Source organism: Zonotrichia leucophrys, chromosome 1A, assembly GCF_028769735.1.
Source record: "Zonotrichia leucophrys gambelii isolate GWCS_2022_RI chromosome 1A, RI_Zleu_2.0, whole genome shotgun sequence".
Classification (NCBI taxonomy): Eukaryota; Metazoa; Chordata; class Aves; order Passeriformes; family Passerellidae; genus Zonotrichia; species Zonotrichia leucophrys.
Genome location: NC_088170.1, coordinates 17,946,717 through 17,964,546, shown reverse-complemented (window position 1 = coordinate 17,964,546; position 17,830 = coordinate 17,946,717). Strand labels below are relative to the sequence as shown.

At 43.6% G+C, this 17,830-nt stretch overlaps 1 protein-coding gene across 6 annotated transcripts; it reads left to right on the top strand.

Annotated features, from left to right (window-relative positions):
* Positions 1-327: 327 nt before the first annotated feature.
* On the top strand, positions 328-17,201 carry NOBOX (NOBOX oogenesis homeobox). Of its 6 annotated transcripts, none has more exons than XR_010442619.1 (10): positions 328-420; positions 2,817-3,440; positions 3,826-3,932; positions 4,068-4,186; positions 5,088-5,221; positions 8,454-8,516; positions 11,072-11,336; positions 11,839-12,146; positions 14,267-14,472; positions 15,025-17,201. XR_010442619.1 is itself a non-coding variant. In XM_064730988.1 (10 exons), the coding sequence occupies exons 1-10, from the start codon at positions 354-356 to the stop codon at positions 15,048-15,050; spliced, it is 1,875 nt and encodes a 624-aa protein (XP_064587058.1). In that variant the 5' UTR covers positions 328-353; the 3' UTR covers positions 15,051-17,201. The 6 variants fall into 6 exon arrangements, 5 of the variants coding, with proteins under 5 accessions (XP_064587058.1, XP_064587033.1, XP_064587026.1 ...); XM_064730988.1 differs by having other exon boundaries at positions 14,311-14,472; XM_064730963.1 differs by having other exon boundaries at positions 14,173-14,472.
* The last annotated feature ends 629 nt before the right edge of the window (positions 17,202-17,830 follow it).

Genomic DNA, 17,830 nt, shown 5'->3' with positions numbered 1-17,830 from the left:
GCTCATTGTCCTCGTACTGAGGAACGCAGAACTAGGTCTAGCAGTCCTGACAACGAAGTCCCCTCCATCCACGGGTGGCGAGTTTTGCAACACCAAAGTGCACACGGCGATATTTCAGCCAGCTCCTCACGGGGAGCATTCTTCCCGATATCCTCACCAAGGCTGGAACACTCCCATTCCCTCCGTGTGGAGAACAGGGGCCCAGCGTGCTTCCCGTGGAGGGGGGAGGGGTGGGGCGGTCTCCCCCGCTGTGCCCAGGTGGCCCTGATGAGGCGGCCGGGGCCGGGCAGGACGGGCGGCCGGACGGGGGCATTAACCGGGCTGGGTCGGAGCGGGCCCGCCACGGAGCCGGCATGGACGGGGCGGACGAGGAGCAGCAGCCGGAGGAGCGGGCGGCCAGAGGGCTTGGAATGGGCTATGGTAAGGGTGTGGATGAGGGCAGGGGGGATGAGTGATACCGGCTCGCCTGATTATCCGGTGGGGGCACCCGGCAATGAGCCTAATGGGCAGCCCCGGGGGAGGATAATCGCTCCTCAGCGATGTTATCTGGGCACTCATTAGCCTTCCACGTCCTAGGCCCCGCGGCTGGGAATGATGGATTTCCTGGCCCTCGTGTTCCCTGCTAGTAAAAGCACCTGGCTGGGGGCAGGGAGTCTTTTCTTTGTGTCATACCGAGCGGCTCCCGCTACTTCGGGAATTCTCATTTGCACCTTCCTCGCTGTCCAGTTTTCCCCCTCCTTGTGTGGAGGTACCTCTGAGGCTGTTCCTTTTCCCCTGCCGTGTGTGTGTTCAGGTGGCTTTATACCAAATGCCCCAAACAACCCTAAAAACCTTGCGGATGAAGTGGTTGGCTTTTTCCGAGGAATGTCTAAGGAGGTGGCTGTGAGATAGAAAATGGGGCTTGGCTTGCTGCAAGCGCACCACGTGTTCCAGACTACCTATTCCTGAACACCCACTCGTCAACTTCCTTCTCCTTAACGTTCTATTTTTCTAAAAGTGGGACAAAGTGGTGTTCAGTCTGGTCTCTGAATTATGGGAGAAAGGAGTGGTTTTATAACTCCCTTTGTTACCAGGAAGGCCCATCTTTCTCTCCAAACTTGGTTTTCATTTCAGCTCTTTTCCTTGGCAGTCCCAAATGGTTGAGAGATTTTTGTTATCTGTTCTAGAAATAAAGCACAGCAGTTTACTTTCACTTGGAGGTCTATTTCTGTAAAGAATATGAAACTCCCAGGTGCCCACGTAAGACTTGGACGCTTGTGATGTAAACACATACTGGGGCTTGCATAGAAACAAGTAAAAACAATGTGAAAATACTTTTTTTTTTCCCCCCTCACATAATGAGTGAGATAAACTCAGATATAACCAGGAGGATGGTGGAAAAATTAATTATATGGACCAGAGACCTCTTCTTTCTCATTCAGTTCTTGACTCTCCCCATCAGGATATTATATGCAGTGGAAACTAGTTGCTGCTTAACAAGATCAAATTATTATAGCTGCATAGTTTCCTGCTTCTGTTTCTTTCCCTTGCAACTAATTTGGTTCTCTTAATCCTATAAAAAGCAAATTAGATGCTCTTGGAGTAGCCGGCCATCCCCTCATACTTCTGTGAAATTTCTCTGGTCTGCTTAGAATTGTGGGGCTCTTCCTTGATTAGCAGTTGTTTCTGAAAGAGACATTGAGGCAGAAGCAAATCCTTTATTTTGACATTGCACTAATACATATCAAAAGCAGAGCACAGTGAAATGAAATTATTTGTATCTTTTTCCCTAAAAAATTAAACTATCAAGTTTCTGTGTTGTCATATGCTATTGGAATGCTGCCAACAGCCTGCTCAAACTTTCTTCTCTCCAGACAAAGGCAACTACATGGGTTTGGGTTTATTATTCTACTTCCTATTCATATGAAATAATCACTCTAAAAAAAAAAAAAAAATAGCAGAAATCACACAGACTTACACATTCTGAGCCGCTTGGGAGATTTTTGGAACTTTTTATTTGGAAATGTATGTGCCAGCTGGGAAAGTATAAGGCTTCTGTATTATTCTGTTGCCTATTTTAATTATTTCTCTTGCTGTGTTCTTTCTGACCTGTCTTCTACTATTTAGTCTTTCTTATTGTAACACAGTTTGGGGTTTTTGTTAAACTTTGTTGGACTTCTGTACCAAATTTTGTCCTTATCCCCCTATTTCACTCCCTATCTTGTAAATCTTTTATTCAGAAGTGTGACTGAAGCTACAGAGAATTAATTTAAGGCAATTATTAGAAGTTTGTACAATTAATGGTTTTTTGCTTGGCCAGCTTTGGTATGATAGAACTCTGTAAAAGTAAAAAAGTGATGATGTTTGTCAGGTAATCCCTGCTGACAAAGTGGACCAGAATTTTGCTTCTGTCTTTCTTCTGCTCATTTTAATAAGGTGTTGGAATCTTGTCAGGTCATTGATTTTTGTTCTGTTGCTTGTTCCAGAGACCTGTGTTATCTCTGAAGCTGTTTTCCCACAACTGTATTTGTAATATGCAAGCTTCCCTTTAATCTCTGTGTCTGGAATTACCCTCTTCTGTAGTTTATAGTTTGCTTTTAAAATGAGGCTTTTCTCATCACACGTTTGAGTATCTCCATATTGACCATATCAGCTTCTTTGCTGTTGCTTTCCTGGCAGCACCTGTCCTTATTCTGAGCTCTCTTGTCACTGTTGGGTTTTGTTGTGTGGTCTTTCCCTTCCCCCAGAACTAAAACTCCTGATCCAGGCACATCCAGCTTAGGCAATGGGCATGTGGGGTGGGGTTTGGATTTTTTTCCCTCATTTTTGCTTTGCAGAATGCCAGGATGAGAGGGAGAACATGCTGCTGAATACAGAGCACCTTGTGGTGGATGCTGATGCTGTTGGTGACCATGGCGCAGAGAGCAGTGTGCTACCTGCATTCCCAGGCACAATCCGACAAGAAATGGTTGAGGACAACTTGGGAATAGAAGACAGGAATAGCTCTGTAAAGGAGGTGGAAGAAGATGAGGGATGCAGCAGCCTGCAGGCAACTGGGTCCTCTTCCAAAGGCTCTGTTGTCCTTGATGGCCAGCATGACTTTGCCTTGGTGTATGAGCAACCATTGGATTTCTGCAGTGACACGAAGGTTGGATTAGCACAGAAGCCCACAGGTCAGTCACGGTCACAAGAGCACTCTGAGAGTTACTGCCCTGGTGAGATTGAAAAGGAGGCAAAGAAGGGAAAAACTAAGCAAGCATCCAGTGGAGTGGCTGGAGCTGCCTGCAGGCAGGAGGAGATCGGCCTGGCCCCTCACCGATCCAAAAGTGCTCCAGCCAGGACTGCAGCTCAGAACTCCTATGAGGACTCTTCAGTCCTGGACTCCAGAGGCAGCTGTGATGTGGCCAAGAGAAAAAAATCCTTACCTGTCAAGAAGAAACCCCGCACCTTCTATAGTGCAGGTAGATCCCAGGGCACGCACTGGCACACAGTGACATTTGCAGTGCCAGTGGCACTTGGTGTTCCCTTCCCAGTGCTGATGTGCTCTAACTGGTATTGCGTTGCACTCCACACCATTAGGTGTGTGAAGACCTCCACTAATAAAGGTTGCTGAGTGTCTTTCATTTGAAGCATCACTGGCAATGCTCTTTGCTTTTGAAACAGCTGAAGAAGATTTTTGTTGATTTTTGTGGTTTATTTTTAAAAAATTGTTTGTTACTCATGTATTTCTAGTATAATAAAAATGTTCTTTTTTTTTTTCTGTTTCCCTCTCTTTTAAATTTTTTTTCTTATTTTCTTGTCACATACTTCCCATCTCTCTCTCTTTGGACAATGCATCATTTCTAGAACAGCTAGAAGAGCTGGAGAAGATGTTCCAGGAAGACCACTATCCTGACAATGAGAAGAGGAGAAAGATTGCAGCTGTGGTTGGTGTGACACCACAGCGTGTCCTGGTAATGCCTGCTGGGGGACAGTGCTGCCTGTGGGTTCTGTGCAGAAAAGGGATGGGCAGGGACTGGGACACTCTCATTGTCTCCATGTGTAGATGGTTTCTTCCCTGAATGTGTTCCTTTCTTCCCATTTTTCAGGTCTGGTTTCAGAATCGCAGGGCAAAGTGGAGGAAATTGCAGAAGTTGAGCATAAAAGGCAACAGAAAATATCCAGCATCATCAGCTCTGTCAGTCCCCTTTGGATCAGAGGGCTATGGGTAAGGAACTTACTCTGTTTTCTCATTTTTCCACAATTGATACCGAAGCCATTAAATATTTTCTTTTGCCATTTCCCCTTCACCTTTTAACAGTGAACAGCTGAGCATTGAGTTGGACCTAGGTAGCCTGTCAGATTTCTGGGCAAATTGTGATGAACCCTCTTAAAAGTCCTTTTGATTAACCTGTAACACAGATTAATCAAATTAATTTTGAGCTAAAACAATTGAAATAGCTCTGGCTGAAATCATGTAAAGAGCAAGGGATGAGGTAGAAAAATTTATGGAATCATCTCTTCATAATGACACATAGTTTCTGTGAATGCATCAGCCGGGTGCTTTGGGTGTGCTTGGGGATTCTTTTAACCCAGTTCTCCCACCACTACTTTCCATTTCCATGGATTTTCACTTGGTGATGGAAATGCTGCTTGATTAGATCAGTCTTAGAAAGTAATGGACTTCTTTGAGGAAATCCAAGGTAGCAGCTCATATGTGAGCAGAGGACATTATTGGGGGGAAAGGGAATATGTAAGAGGGTAGATGGTCTTTCATAGGATAGTGAATGTGTGAAGAGAGAAATCAGTCTCCATAGGGATGTATTTATGGCAATCTGGAGTGTCTTCTTATGAAGAAAACAGAATCAAAAGAGGAAAAACTAAGTGGAAGAGGATAAATTAAAGTGGAAGATTGGAGAGCACCTTACTTTATTGCACTGTTCCTGCTGCCTCTCCTATTCAAGTGACCTGGTGCTGCTTCCCCAAAGACACTTGATACAGCATTCCTTGCACTTCTAGTCAGACAGGGCTTTCCCTTTGCACCTGCTGGTGATGTAGGATTTGCTCCTTGTCTGACAGAGTGCATGACTGTTCATAATGCCCTGCCTTGTCCTCTGTGTCTGCTGCAGGGCATCTCCTCTGCCTGTGCCTCCATTGCCTGACACTGCTGGAGACCAGCCTGACAGGATGGGAGGAGACCCTGGAGCTGAGAACTCCTCCAGCCTGCTCAGCACACACCCTGCAGCACCCACCTCTGCCTCAGGTGAGACCCCGAGCAGCATGTGTGCTTTGCACAGCTGCAGCATTAGCTGGTGGAGGTGCCCCAAGGCTTTAGGAAAGAGCATGTCAGAGCCTTATGCCATCAGTGCAAAAAGTGGCATGTCACTCCACAGGCTGAGAAAGCTGAAACTGTTCTGCCTGAAGGAGAAAAAATTTTGTGGAAACCTCAGAGGAACATTCTAGTATTTGAAGGGGCCTACAGGGAAGCTGCAGAGGGACTTTTCATCAGGCACTGTAGTGGTGGGACAAGAGGGAATGGCTTCAAACTGAAAGAGGGGAAATTTAGGTTAGATATTAGGAAGAAATTCTTTCCTGCAAGGGTGGTGAGGCACTGGCACAGAGTAGCTGTGAATACCACATCCCTGGCAGTGTCCAAGGCCAGACCACAGGGCTCTGAGCAACCTGGGATAGTGAAAGTTGTCCCCACACATGGCAGAGCGGTGGAATGAGGTGTTCCTTAAGGTCTCTACCAATGATTCTGTGATTGTAGGTATGGCAGCTCACTGCTGATTGAGTCTCTACCAGCATGGTGGTGCCTCTGTGCTATTTCTGGAGACAGATTTGCAGTCCTTGTTTCTGTCCTAGCAGAAGCCATCAAGGAATTCTGAATACGACTTCATAAGGTTAAGTGAGCAGGGCATTCTTCCGTAACAGCTGTTTGACAGTGGTCCTGCTGCTGTAAAGGATGAGGTGAATGTTCTGGTTCTGATGTTCTCTGTGTCTGAGACACACTCCCCATATTCTTTAGATGGAAACATTCTGGTTACAGTCTGAACCATGTGAGCTGCCTTAGGAAGGTGCCTCTGTGAACTGCTGGTGTTGTAAAGGCTCTATCAGCTACTCCACGCCTTAAAACATCCAAAGGAGCTTCCTTGGCTTCTCCAGGCAGGGCAGGTTTCCATATTATTCGAGACCTTGAGGGAGTGAGAGTAGCTGAGTTCCAAAGCTGAAGATTGAATTTAATCATTGTTGCAGTGGAGTTTTAAGTCAGTAGGGTGTGCTGTTCAACCAGTTTTCTACCCGAGCTCTGTTAAAAGATTGATGGCAATGAAAGAGAGAGGATTTGTCTAATTGTTTATTGATGTGTGCAGTTCAAGAGCCTTCCCTAGAGTCAGGAGTGCTCCCTAAAGCATTTCCTAGCTACATTTGTTTCCAAGTTGGTGCAATATGAAAAGATTTCCAAAGTGATGAGGACTCCACCACTTTCTTAGGGATGGATATCCCAAGCAGATGTGCTGACATGTGGTACTGCTGTGTGTGTTTTCCTGCTTCCCAGTGTAATTAATTCTTTGGAATTTCATGCCATTATGTCCGTCCTCTCGTTGTATTCTAAATATACCAGTATTTAGTTGTCAGTATTAAAGCCAGTTCCTGCAACTCATTTTCCAAGAATTACTCAAATATTTTTGGTAGTGCTTTTACCTTAGAGATATTTTGGTATGGTGGAAAGCAACTGGAAATTTAGAATTTTTATGTGTTGCTAAAAGTATGTAATTGAAATACTTTCTTTATAACCTAATCTAGTACTTCTGTCATTTAAATTTGCCTGTCATCCTCCCAAGGCAAGGACTCCTTTAGTCAATCCTATGACCTTTTTAACTGTAATTCAGTCAGTTCCAGTTTTCCCACTTCTTGCGACAGAGTAAATATGGTCAAAATGTTTGAGTAATTCTGCTTTCAGAGTGATGAAGTGGTGAAGTCTGTTGAGCCCTGTATTTAATTGGATAGAAACCAAGGTTTTGCAAGACAAATAATTTAAAGGAAACAAACCAAATATCTTCTGATTTTTATGCTTTAGGAACCTCCCCTTGTTCCTAAAGTACCTCTGCTGAGACACTGTTTAGTCAGGAGAGAATATCAGGGAATGGTTTGGGTTGGAAGGGACCTTAAATATCATCTCATTCCATCCCTCCTGCCATGGGCAGGGACACCTTCCACTATCCAAGTTGCTCAGAGCCCCATCCATCCTGGCCTGGAACGCTGCCAGGGATAAGGCAGCCACAGCTTCCCTGGGCAACATAAGCCAGGGCCTCACAGGGAAGAGTTTACTTCTAATACCCAACCAAAACCTGCTCTCTCTCAACATGAAGCTATTTGCCCTGTTGGATAATGTCTGTCAGAGAAATAAAGTTTAATTTAGGGACATGATCTGGGTCCTCTGCTTGCATTTCTTTCTGGGGGATCTGCACACTGGGATGCAGCTCTCCATGTGGAAAACACAAGCAATTCTTTCTAATAGGAAAGAAAGGTCCTATCTGAATTCTTGGTGCAATATGTAAGGAAGAAAAAGTGTTCTCTCTGAGGGAAAAAGACTGATATTACTTGTAGAGAATCCTTGTAGAAGAGAGATCTGCAGGGCTATCCATGGATTGCCTGTTTTTTTTATTAGGGTATCTCAGACAATGAAGGAGACAAAACTTGGATAGGATGAAATCCAAATTAACAGGAGCAAAACAAAAGAGAAGACAGATGAATGAAAAGGTTATCAATTTACAAGGCAAAACCAATTGCTTGATAGTGTCCCTTGTGGAAACGGCTCATGTATGGTTTTAGCAAAAACCTCTGGGATTTCTGCATTGTGGTACAGTTGGGTCCACAGAGTGTGACCTGTTGGAGTGGCTATTCAGATGCTTTCCTTTTTTAACACATTCAGCAGGACAAGAAAATTACTTAAGTGCATGAGACTTTGTAGAGTGTTCAGTGCTGCAATTTCCATTGTTTTTCCTTGCTCTATCCAGTAGTTCTGACTCTTGCTATGTGGATTTGGCTTGTCTTGTTTTTTTTTAAATGTCCCACTGTTTTTACCAGTTCTCCAAACAAGCTGATTTAAAATGTCAGTGAGTTGTATTTGAGATGTGTGTTACCTTGCTGGCAGTTACAGCTTCTGATTTAGATATAGTAGCCACACTACTTGCTATAAGAGCCTCTTGTGACTCAAAACTTCAATTTTGAGCTTGTTTTGATCTTAGAAATGTTTTGCTGGTGGGTTTTTTTCCACTTTTGCTAAACAGCATGATTACAATTAATGGCTTTTTTTTTAGACACTGGGCAATTATTTGAAGCTTTTCTTGGTCTTCTGAGATTTCTTGCCGATACATATGTATCTGCGATTAATTGGCTTGTGTTTTCTTTAGAGTTAACCCATTAGGGAAAAAAGTTCCTTTCTGTGCCTCTGGTAGAGAGGGGATTTTTCTGCCCCATTGGTGTTCTTGCAGGAAATCCTTTGTTTCATGTGTTTGCCTTGCTGAGGACACCTGTCTGGAGCCCAGCCTGTGCAGGTAACTCTGTTAAGCAGATAGCAAGGTGATTAAATTCAGTGGCAGAAATGGGATTGTAATGGAAATCTTGGGAGCAATTGGATGAAGCTGGATATGGCTTGTCAAAGAACAGTAAATAAATTACAAGCTCCAATGACTTCACTTATATGACTCTAGCTTTCACACAAATTTTGAACAAATTTCTTTATCTCATAATTTCAAGATGAGGATGAACCTATCAAAAGCTTTGTGATGGCCCTTGATGTTCCAGTAAAGGCTGCAAACAGAATAACCATTCTAGAGTTAAGTCAAGTGTAGTACCAGGACTGGTTCTGAGATGTGAAGGTGTAAATGATTAAATTGCTCTCCAAAAGTTCCCAAGGTTGTCTCATGGACTGAGAACCCAGAAGTAATGGAAGAAAGAAATAAAAATCCTACTGTTACATTCCCATGTTCACTGGAAAGCCTTCTGAGGTTCTCTCTCTCTCTACATCAGCATCAGGAAGAGCCACAGAATTGTACAATGTAAGCATTATGTCAAGCCAGGGTTCAGAATTCTTCATGGAACAATTCTGGAATCTTCCGTAGATATGCCAGATTCAGCAGATATGACTTCTCTGGGAATTGTTTCTTCTTACTGCATTTGTGACTTTATTTAGAAGACAAAATATCAGTGTCTCTTTGAAAGGACAGAGAAGCAGAGGAGACTTTAGAAAAGGCTGAACCAGCTCTTTGGAGATTGAGGGTGCTGTCTCACAGTCTCACTGCCTGGGGATCCTATTGTCATGATCCACAAAGATTACCTGCACTAAGTGTTGCAAATATTTTTAAAAAATTAAATTATTCTTAGTAGGCATGGAGATGGGTTTAGAAGTGATTTCCTGGGCTGCTTGTGTTCATCAAGAGGAAGAGCAGGGCCATCTGCAGAACCGCTGTCATTACTGAACTGGAGCTTTACCTGGATATAGAGTGCTTTTCAGGTAAGTTGTGCCCCCCATGGCTGCTGTTCCATAACATTTGTGTGAACATTCTGGGGCACAGTGGTCAGGACAACCAGTGCTAAAGAAGGGTTTAAAAAAATCAGAAGAGATCTTCAGTTTCAGTTCCTAAACCAAAACCCAGGAATGCAACAGGTACACCTGAGATGCTGCCGGGCATGGATAAATAGTGTGATCAAACAAAAAAAATAAACCCCTGAGAACTGCCTGAGTATGTAAATGCTTTAGAGATACCATCCTAGATTTCACTTCAGTTTTCTGACTGAGCCCAAAATCAGGACTATTGAAAACTTGAAAAGTTTTCATTGAAACATTTGATTCCTTCTCTCCATGGCTGAAGAGAGTTGGGAAAAAACAGAATGTGGCAAGGTGCACTAAGAGACACAAAACTGCCCAGCACACTGGGCAATCTGAGAAACAGTGCTGCAAGATGTTGAAGTGAAAACTCCTCATCAGCTCTCTGGAAATGCATTCCAAAATTCTCTAAAGGCTGCTAATACTTGTTGTGGCATCTTTATGTTTAGGTTTGTGTTGAAGGCCTTTGAGTCACACCTGGTGGAGTGCATTTGATGTTACTCTCTATGCCTGTAAGGGTGAAGTGCAGCTGCAGACTTTCCCTGAAAACTTTGCAATGTGGGAGAGCTTCACCTGGGCAGCTGGTGATATTTTCTCTTCTCTTCCTCATCCTTGAGCTGGTTCAGCTACACTGGAGAAATCATTGCACCTTCCTGCACAGGTGATGGCTGCATTTGTGAAGAGAGAAATCATTTGTTAATTGCCATAATAAGAGAGAAACTCATTTGCTTGCACCACGCCCAAGCTTCTTGAGCTTTGTGTATAATTGTTACTCTGGATCATCAGCATACCTGATTCTGATCGTCAATTTCATTTCTTCTATTGTGTCTTTCCACAGAGGCTGTTCTGTAGGAAACTGTTCCACTCTCCTTTTCCAGCAGAGGAGACAGGTCACCAAACAAGATTCTACCAACAAAAAGGTGTTGGTTTCCTTTCCCATCTCTCATCTTCTTTTTCCCAAAGACCTTCAGTTGCCATTTCTACTTTTTTAATTTTTGTTTTTGGCATGATTCATCAGAGGCCAAAACGAGAGTGAAAATGTGTTTCAAAACAGCCCAGACAGTGGATTTGTAAAGGCATAGCTTTGTTTCTTTCAAAGCACAGTTCATTTTTTCTAAAGGGTGATCTGTGCAGCACACTCCTCCCAGAGGATAATAGAAATGGAAGATGACTGGGGATTGTTCCTGCCTCTTTTCCAAGAAGTATTTTGCTTCATTTGGCTGCCTTCTTGAGAGCTGGATAAAGATAGTATGCAGAGACAGAAATCACAAAGATAATTTTATTTAACCAATAAACATCATTCTGTGTTCCAGAGAGCTTGCTACTACTCGCTTTTGCTTCTCAACAGCAGTGCTGGTACTCATTTACTTTAATTCCCATCAATAACATCCACTCTTTTACTGGCATCTTGTTTTTCTGTCCTGGTCCTCTTGTCATTTCATCTGCTTGCTCCTGCAGGTTCCCAGTGTGATGGCACAGTGTGACAGTCTGTTTTATTCACAGCCTCCTCGATGGTAGGAATGTTGGCACCCTGTGAAGCACAAGCTCAGAGCAAGGCGCTGCACTTCAGTCCCAGCAGCGTGGAGTGCTTCCCTAATCTTCCCAGCCCTCCTCCCATCCGCAGGGCCAGCCTGCCGCTCAGCCTAGCCTTTGACCCCCACAGCCACATTGTTCCCCTGATGCTGGACACGCCCAGCAGTGAATGCAGCATGGCCAGTCAGGAAAATGGCTCCACGGAATCCGTCTCTTACAGCGACCAGAATCAAGGGTAGGGGCAGATGAGAGGGTCTTTGAGAGAGATGAAAAAAGCAGCCCCTGGGAGAAGCCTTGGGAGGGTGAATGTGGGACAGGGGATGAGGAATTAGGTGGGAGCATTAATGAAAAGTGAGAGGCAGATGTGACGATATACTTTAAAAGGAGTATGAAAAGCTGTATAAAGTGCATAATAGGACAGGGTGCCTGCTATGAGACAGGTGCTACCTGTACTCAGAGTGCTCTCAGAATTGCATGCCTGTCAAGTGAAAGTGAGGATGTTCAAGCTTTGGATAGTGCTTTGGAGAGTGGGAAGATAATCCCCACTCTCCCACTAATACCCATTGTTCAAAACCCTGCTGTGAAAGCACTTTGCTCAAGTGGCTTTTGTTGCCCTTGTCATGTGCCTGGCCTTTGGGAGGAAGGGCTGGCAATAAAACAGTTGTTAATTGGATAGGTTGGTGTAGCTGTTGACCCTCCTTTAATCTCTGGGTTGCCTCTCTCCTTGCTCTCTGCAGCTTCAGTTCACCAGCTTCCTGCCCTTGTCTGGAGCAGCTGGAGCCTGCAGACAACCTGGAGGCCACCTACTGTCAGTACAGCAGCCAGGGGGGAATCTGTCAGCTCTCCCAGTTGTGTCACCAAGGTCACCGGGCCGGCAATATGTTCTCCAGTGACCACCTTCCTCCTCCAACACCCCTAGAGTCCCATCCAGCTTTCCCTGACTTACCTGGCAACAGTGGAACCATAACCTGCGGAGCCACACAAGGCTATGTACAAAACCACGCAGGGGCACCAGTCATGCCACAGCAGCCAAGTGACAATTCAGGTAAATTTCTGAACTATTTTGGCATCCCCCTCCTCCTCTGGATTTGCTAAATAATACCCAGAAATATTCAGCATGATCAGTGGGTTCACTAATGACTGTGACAGAAAGAAGAAGTGGTCCACATGCCTGCACAAATCTATAGATGTGCCCATCTTTCTCTCACTTAATTTCCTTGTATGCTTGTTGTTTTTTTTAAAGTGCTGAGTAACCCATTCATTTGAATCAAAAGTTACTACCCAGACTGCACATGTCAGGAAGAGCATAAAATGTGAATGTGTCAGATGGTGCAGAGGTTTTGGCTGGACTGGAGAAGTAACTTTTGTTTTCCAAGAGTGTCCTGTTGTGTACATGAACATCCCTTTGTTGCATGTGGCGGAAGTCAAGGGTACAAAGTGGAAAAGGTACCACAGCAGATGGGACAGTTGGAGGTAGTGAGGAAAAACAGCCTTCTCTGTTTGGCTTCTGCAGAAACCAGTTTGAAATCATGTTATGTATCTTAGGGTAGTGCAAAAGAAGAGAGAGACAGGAGCCAACAGAGTATGGACATAGATTCTTCCTCTGACTTGAATTTGCAACAGCACTGAGATGAAGGCACTTCAGCATAATTTTCTGAAAAAAAAAAAAAACCAAAAAGACCAAACTCCTAGGTAAAAATGGCATTGTTGATCTCCTTTTGTGTTTGGGCTTTGTATTTTGAAGTTATTCAAGCCCAAGTATAATCAAATGACAAACTGTTGTAGTTAATTCATTCAGACTGACAGGTTTGTTAAATTAAGGTCATGCTCCAAAAGCTCCATCCCTTGTCTTATGACATGAGAGAACAGAGTTTAGCCCACAGATGCTGCTGCTGTTTTTGTACCAGTTCTGTGGACCTTGTCAGGGAGGGAAGCCTGGCTCAGTCTGACTCACATCAGGCTGCAAGCTGGCTCCTGTCACCACTCTTCAGAGCTGACATTGTTCAGGACAGGTTGGTAGTGCCCGTGCTATCTAACACATTTGGCCCTGCTTGCCTGCTCTAGTTCCAAGGTATAATTATTATTTTCTGCGGTTTTTCAGTCTGAAGTGCCAGAAATAATGAGAGGGCTGTGCCCCAGACTGCATCAAATTAAATGTGTTTCTTGCTTGATGCCCAAGTGTGTGTTGCATTCCTTGGGGCATGTTGTATGAGCATCAAGGGATGTAAGGTGGTGAAGTTGGAAGGTTGTCAAAGGAACAGAGGCAGAGTTGATATTCTCTTACTCCATACTTTTGTCCAGAGCACAATCAGCAGTGAATGGCTTTTCTGTTATGCAGCGGTGATGACCAAGTTCACAGAATTATAGAATCCTGGAATGGCTTGGTTTGGAAGCCAGTTCCAACCCTCTGCTATGGACAGGGACACTTTCCACTATCCCAGGTTGCTCAGAGCCCCATCCAGCCTGGCCTTGAACACTTCCAGGAATGAGGCAGCCACAACTCCTTTGAGTTCCAGTGCCTTACCACCCTCACAAGGGAAGAATTTCTTTCTGAAAAGGTTCCAGGATTCCCAAAGTGCAGGGCAGGAAACCAGTCTATCAGTGCAGACACACCTGTGAGTCTTATGTCAGCACATAAGCAAGTGAGCAGCTTAGTTGAATTATGAATATTAATTAACAAAAACATTCCTGGTTTGCAGCTTTTATAAATGTAAGTGAAGATTAAGTATCCATCTTATGCCTGGCAGAACTAACGTGGAAAATGGGACTGGAAAAAAAAACTGGGGGGATGTCTCTACTGTCATTACGTACACTCAGGATCAGTGCTGAGTGACATGGATTTTTTTTTTAGATTATAACAATGCTATGAACTTTGTAAGCTTTTCTTCTAAGAACCATGTTTTGGTTAAATACACTGCGGTGTAAATAGCAAAGTGATCCTTGCTCTGTGTGTGATGTCTGCTGCACAGCAGTGCTGTGTTTGCACTGAGTAAAGCACAACACACACATCTTGTACTACATAGATATTATTTTCCTTTTTCTTTTTTTCTTGGTGGCTTTTCCCTCAGCAGATATCCCTGCCTATCCAGCTGTGCCCTGGAGTGATTTCTATGTGCAGGGAGCTCCTTTCTCCGATCAGTTGCATTCCCAAATGACTTTTTCTAGCATGGCAGGAGGGCAGTACTTCAGAGAGCCGTATCTCCTTCAAGTGCCCAACAGAACAGTACTGGAATTCATGCCACAGACTGGAAGACAAAAGGGAGTGACACCACCAGAGCAAAGTTCCTACCAGAGCTACCAAACAGAGGCAGAGCTGGCAGCACTCGCTGAAAAAGAGGACTTAGAGAGGAGCGGCAAGAAAGGAGAGACTGGTTGGTAACCAGCTAAATGTTTTCTTGGGGAAGGAGGAGGGGAAAAAGTTCCAAGGCAGCAGTGCGTCCCCTGAATGCAGGATGAAAACTGTTTGCATATATTTTTTGTGAGCTGAGACAGTTCCCATGATGTTACACCTATCTTATACCTAGTTCTTAGATCCATCTGTTTTTTGAAATGGAGACAGAAGAGTCAGTAAAACAGGTGGCAAAGTTCTGTATTTTCTCAGAAATCATCTGCTGTGAGCCGTATGCCTAGACAAAACTGATTATTTCTAAGACTTCCAGAGGCATGAACACTTCTCTTCAAGGCAAAACTTCACCAAGAAGGGAGAAGGGGAAGGGAGGGTTTTCTGTTTGGATTCTCAGGCTTTTATCTTGGAAACAGAATTACCTTATTCTAGAATTGTTGAAAGGTGTCATATATGCCATAAATATTCTTTGAAAGGGTGTCTTTGTGGGGGATGCATATCTAATTTTGAGATATGAAACATTTGAAAAATTCAAGGTATTTTGTGTCACATTTTCTTATGAATCTGGGTTTTTTTTCAGAAACTGAAGAAGAAACTTATGACTGAAGCGGCACTCTGAGAAAAAAAGGAAGAGGAAAAATTGCTATTTTAAACTCTGCAAAACAAGAGTCAAAAAGAGACAAGGATAATATTATTTGCAACAGATGCACTTTTTAATTTATTTTTTTGGTTGTATTTTTTTTTTCTTGTTGCCATGGTTATTTTCTTGCTGAAGAAAGAAGCAGGGATATTTCACTCAATCAGAGTTCCTGCCCTGTTGCCCTGTCTTTTTTTTTTTTTTTTTTTTTTTTTTTTGCAAATCTCCTGGCTTTATTCTTCTTAACAAATTCTAATAAATTCTAATCTTGACCAGCCCTCAGACAGGAAAGAGGAGACAGGAGCCAGAGTCCCATGGGTGAAAATTTCAGATCATGCAGGTGTCAGAAGGTGTGGCTGTCCTGGAATACACAAGAAGATAAACCAGAAGGAATAAGATATATGCAAAACAGGAGGAGAAACTCTAGCAACTAGGACTCCAGACCGCAAAAGAAGTGTCATTGGAAGTCCACCACTCATTTGGTGCTAGCCTTGAACTACTTCTAAAAAAAATATTTTTGTTGTAAAACTATAACAATAAACAGCAGCAAGACTGTAACTGTAAATGCTAGTAGTGTAACCAGATCCCTGTCTATTATTAATTGCTTTAGCATCCCATTTCAATTGATCTGTTTGAATTTGGCTTGATAGTCTTGGCTCCTGCTTTGCCTGGAACACATTTGATTTTTTTCTCTAAAATCACTGGTAAGCAGCAGAGGACTCCAGTGAAGAGATTGTTCACTCTGAGAGCAGTCCCCAGGAATTATGCTTCCCAGAGGAGCTGTAACCACCTGGATCTGTAGGATGTGTAATATGAGTGGCTAAAATGGATGTCAGGCTCTGTTCTTGTGAGGAAGGACCATCATGTTGTAGGAAGAGGGCCAGGCATTTCCTTTGTTACTTGCTGTGTTTAACCCTGAGTCTTTCCATTGGCTTTTAGACACAGACAATGCTCAAATCATTTTTATATTTACTGTGATGTGGGTGTCCCTCTTGTACCTTGTGAAATAAGACCTGCTAATGCCTATTGTTTCAGTCTGGCCATGGAGTGTCTGGCTGGAACTGGATGCTGCAGCTCCTTTCATTTTTCTTCCTCCTGTAGAACACTGGTTTATATCTGAGAGTGGCTGAACACTACTGAAAGACTAAGCAGTATAGCCAGGGACAGATTTTGTGTCTACAGCTTTGTGTGGCTATTCCAGAATTTCCATTTCCTACAGCAAAAGTTACTTCTTGCCTGTAATAAGCTGAGAATGGTTGGGAATGTGCATTAGTTCACTTGTTTCACTCATCCTCAGCTGAACAGCCTAAACCAATATTTTCAAGAGATGTGAGTAGGAGTTCTCATTGCAGTTACAAGCCACTCTGAAAGCTGTTCCTGGTGACTGCAAAATTCATCATAGTGAGGACTGGCTGGGAATCTTGCCTGGATCCCAAACCAGCCCTTCCAGGTTTGGAAGAGGACAAAGCCAACAAAATGTCAATTTGCTCAGCCCTACCCGCCCCTTCTCCTAGAATGAAGAAAATAATTGTGTGTTTTTTGAGAAATGCGCATTTTCAGAAATAGGGTTTTGGATGTGGTCTGGTGGCAGTCCCTACCCCAGCTCACATCATCTGCCTACAGCATTCCCAATCTGAATGTGACACTGAGCACTGGGTTTTATGTGCTGCAATCTCAAAAGGTTTGGGGAGTGAATGAGCACAGTGAAATTTTTGAAATGGCCAATCCTTTTATATTTAAGCTTTTGGATAAAATAGAAACTGAGAATGGTCTGTTTTATTTCCATGCTCATACATTAAACTTGCCAGATACAATTGGGCTTGGACTTTTGAATGGTGATTTCTTTCCTATCAGAAAGAGGAGGAGAGGGTAGGAACCTGAGAGTACATGGATGGCCAGATTCATCCTCTCTGTGCTCATGCTGGCTTTGGAGCCGAACCAGAGTTAATCACAGACAGATTTTTTTCCCAGTGCTGCCTTTGGAAGAAGCAGTGACAGCCCTTGACCATGTGGCAGGTGTCCCACCAAGGTGAAGAGCCATCCATCCTTATGTGACCCTCCCTATTGCATCTGCAATCCATGCTGCACTGGTATCTTGGAATCCCAGCATTCCAGGCTCCTTGTGCGGTTCTCCCTGCTGCAGTTTGTAGTGGAATTAGGTGTTTGTTGGACATGACACCATGGGTGCTTTCATTAGCTACTCCCTTTTCATGTAAAGTCTCAACAAAAGTCTCATTTTGTTTGAGTGATCAGGGTCAAAATTCCAAATTCCATGGCTGCCTGACTGGAACCTCCTTTGAAGTGTGGAGAATTGTTTTGCCTCTGTATTGTCATTTGAACTGGAAGTACCAAGCAGTCAGGATTTTGGAGTGAGTCAGACTTGGTGCAAATAGAGAAAGCTGTGTGTGTTATCAACTGTCGTTGGGGTTTTTTTGAGTTGTTTTTCGAGGTGACAGGGCTGATTGTGGATGTATTTCTGTTGGACTCATGCAGTCTTGCATAGCTGCAAGACTGTAAATTAGAGTGAGGGTACTGTCACAAACTTACTTTCACAGAAGAAAAGCATGGTGAGGTTTTGTCCAGTTGCCAAAATTGTGGCTGTTCAGCTGACAGTACACATATGTGCATGTCTATCCACTATTTGCATGTTTTAGTATAATTAGTTTTTTAACTTCTGCTACTCCTAAATAGCTGATGTATAACCTGGTAAATTTAGTCTATTAACCTTGGCTAGCAAAAAAATACTATC